Source organism: Belonocnema kinseyi, chromosome 5 (genome assembly GCF_010883055.1).
Source record: "Belonocnema kinseyi isolate 2016_QV_RU_SX_M_011 chromosome 5, B_treatae_v1, whole genome shotgun sequence".
Lineage (NCBI taxonomy): Eukaryota > Metazoa > Arthropoda > Insecta > Hymenoptera > Cynipidae > Belonocnema > Belonocnema kinseyi.
The window spans coordinates 5,527,466-5,530,430 of NC_046661.1; the positions used below are offsets into that span (position 1 = coordinate 5,527,466).

Sequence of the window (2,965 nt, forward strand, 5' to 3'; positions counted from 1 at the left end):
ATCTGATCAGATAAATTTGTTCCTTGATTTCTGCACGCCGTTTCCTAAATAGTTACGACTTCGCGCATATTTTCATATAATTTTTTAGCGACATTGTGGATTTTTTTATCGGCAGTGAGTTAGTTTTGTTTATTTTTGCCCTAACATCATTTGAGTATTTTAAAGATTCTTCAATTAGGATTTTTGACAAGTTAACTCTTCGACACATAATCTCTCTCTTGATTCCATTAAACTTGTTTGTTTTCTTTGGATCTGTTTAAAATATAAATCATAGTTTAGCGAGGATAAAGTTAGCTCTAATACGCTTTCACTTAATCTTTCAGCTTTTCCCTTATTAATTTCAAATGCTTTTGTCAAAAATGATCTTTCTTCCGGTATTAATTTATTATCATCGGGAACAAGAAAAAATTCATTCAATAGATGGTTTTGAGGCGAGCTACCATAACGATGGTTTAGACTCGTGTTTGACCTAAAATTTGACATTTTAGAGAAATTTTTTTAATTTTGTTTGTGATAAAATAAGCGAAAAAAGGGATATTAAAATGGGTACAATTTTTTGGAGAAGCTTGAGGTCATTCTAGAAAATCTCCTCTAACCTTACTTACTTAATTGCTTACTTGAAAATTTTGCATATTGACTGTCGAATGACCTTGACCATCACCATCAAGGGCTTCTCAAGGTTACCTTTGTTTTTTTAAATTTAAACGATCCTTTGTGACGTCGGCAATCAAAATAGCGGAAAATTTGACGTTTAAAAACGTCTTCTTGTCCAGGTTTGGAGTGCCCTAGAGGTCATCTTAAAATCATTTAAACTTCAGGTGCAGTTTTTTTCGCAAGGTAGCTTGTGGATCATCCACTACCTCACTTTCATTTTATCTTAGAATACCAGACTTACTTTTAGCGTTACCCAGGAACAAAGACATGAACGAAAAAAATTCTGTTCACTTTGGGGTGCTTGATTAGCGTGGGTCCCCTTGCCTCTTAAGATTCGGGATGGTTGATTAGCGTGAGTCTCCTTGTGTGAAATTGGGAGAAATTATTTAAAGCAGGAATATTTTTTACTTTCGTACGTGCCTCGAATGTTAATATCGCGATGACAATAAGCTTCGTGCATTTTTGACGTTAGCCGTAGAGCTCCTTTTTCGTTAAACGATTTTAGGATAGGTTCAAGGATGCTTCTAAAGTAGGCACAGGGAAAACTTTCAGATTTACAACCATTTGTAAAGGGCGCCAGACGGTCGATAACAGGCCGCTGACATCTGCGACTTAAAAAACACAGACCTGAGGGAATTTAAAGGTAACATTGTAAATGACAAGCTATTGCTTAGCTTTGGGCTAGGGGACTTGTGAGCCGGGATGTGAGAGCTCCAGCAGTATTAAACGCGTCGCGACCGAGTGAATTTCGAGCGATAGCTTTTAAGTGAATTTTATGCTTGAATAAATTACTTATCCATTTTTAAATCTCAATTCTTTCTGTTCACTTTTAGTCGGTATTAACCTTCTTCCTACTGAAGAAAACATTTGGCGACCATGACATCACGTGGTTTATTTTTTAAGTGATTTTTTGTGAAATTTTGTGAGCTTCTGTGTTCTGTTCTGTCAAACATGGATAAGACGACACACTGCCACCAAAGAGTTCCTCAACAAGGAGTACGAGGAGACTCGCGCATACCGGAAAAAGGACTTGGCGGCCAAGGTAACATATGAAAATGCATTGGCAGAAGCCGAATCCATGTCTAGAGCAGCGTCTAATGGAAATGGACAAAATATGAACAACATAGCTACTATAGTGCAAGCGAGAAAGACTTTGAAAATGCCGACCATCGAACTGATAAAGTTCAGCGGCAACGTACGCGAGTGGTTCCCGTTCTGGACCCAATTTCAGAAAATACATCAGGATGCCGACATCGTATAAGAAGATAAGTTTCAGTACCTTATGCAAGCGATGACCCAAGATTAGGGGGCCGATGAATTAGTGAAAAGCTTCCCTCCTACGGCTGAAAACTACGACAAAGTAATACACAGTTTAAAAAAATGGTTTCGGCCGTGATGATCTACAAATTGAGGTGTATGTGTGCGAACTTTTACAACTACTAGGCAGTTCTATAAATCCCTGAAAAATGAAACACGGAGACGTTTTTTTGGCCAAAGTCGGTTTTATTTTTCAACATACTCTCCTTTTAGGTCGATACAGCGAGTCCAAAGATTTTCTAACTTTTTGATACCGTCCGAAAAGTACTCGATCGGAAGGTCTCCAAAATACGCCTCAGTTTCAGCTATGAGCTTCTCATTTGAGTAAAAACGCTTACCGGTGAGCCATCTCTTCAGGTTAGGCAACAAGTAATAGTCGCTGGGGGCCAGGTCTGGTAAATACGGTGGCTGAGGAACCAATTCGAAGCCGATTTCATGCAATTATGCTTGTGCAACTAAGCATGAATGAACAGGCGCATTGTCAATCGGTCCAATAATGATAAATAGTATGCTCCGGTTATGGTTTTATCTTTTTTAAGATAGTCCACGAATATTCTGCCATGTGCATCACAAAATACAGAGGCCATAACCTTTCCGACCCATTGTTGCGTTTTTGGACGCTTCGGACCACTTTGGCCCGGTGGAACCCACTATTTTGCCTGTTGCGTTGACTCAGGAGTGTAGTAGTGGATCCAGGTTTCATCCATGGTTATGAATCGGCGCAAAAACTCGGTCGGCTTATGCGAAAATAGTGCCAAATTCTGCTGGGAAGTTTTCACGCGAATACGTTTTTGGTCCACTGTGAGCAAACGCGGCACCCGTCGCGCGCAGAGCTTCTTCATGCCCAAAACTGAATGCACGATATTGTTCACACGTTCCAATGATATGTCTGCAGCATTAGCTACCTCTTTCAATTTCACTTTGGGATCATTCAACATCATATCATGGATTTTTTCGACATTTTCTGGTGTAGTGACCTCTTTTGGGCGCCCAG

The 2,965-nt window shown here is 39.6% G+C and overlaps 1 protein-coding gene across 1 annotated transcript in view; it reads right to left on the minus strand.

Moving 5' to 3' along the window:
* Positions 1–1,114, minus strand: part of LOC117172886 (neurobeachin-like) — a 7,122-nt gene extending 6,008 nt beyond the window's left edge. The window contains exon 1 of the mRNA XM_033361163.1: positions 1,063–1,114. Within this exon, the coding sequence (XP_033217054.1) occupies positions 1,063–1,114 (52 nt within the window). The remainder of the gene's footprint in view (positions 1–1,062) is intronic.
* Between the last annotated feature and the right edge of the window lie 1,851 nt (positions 1,115–2,965).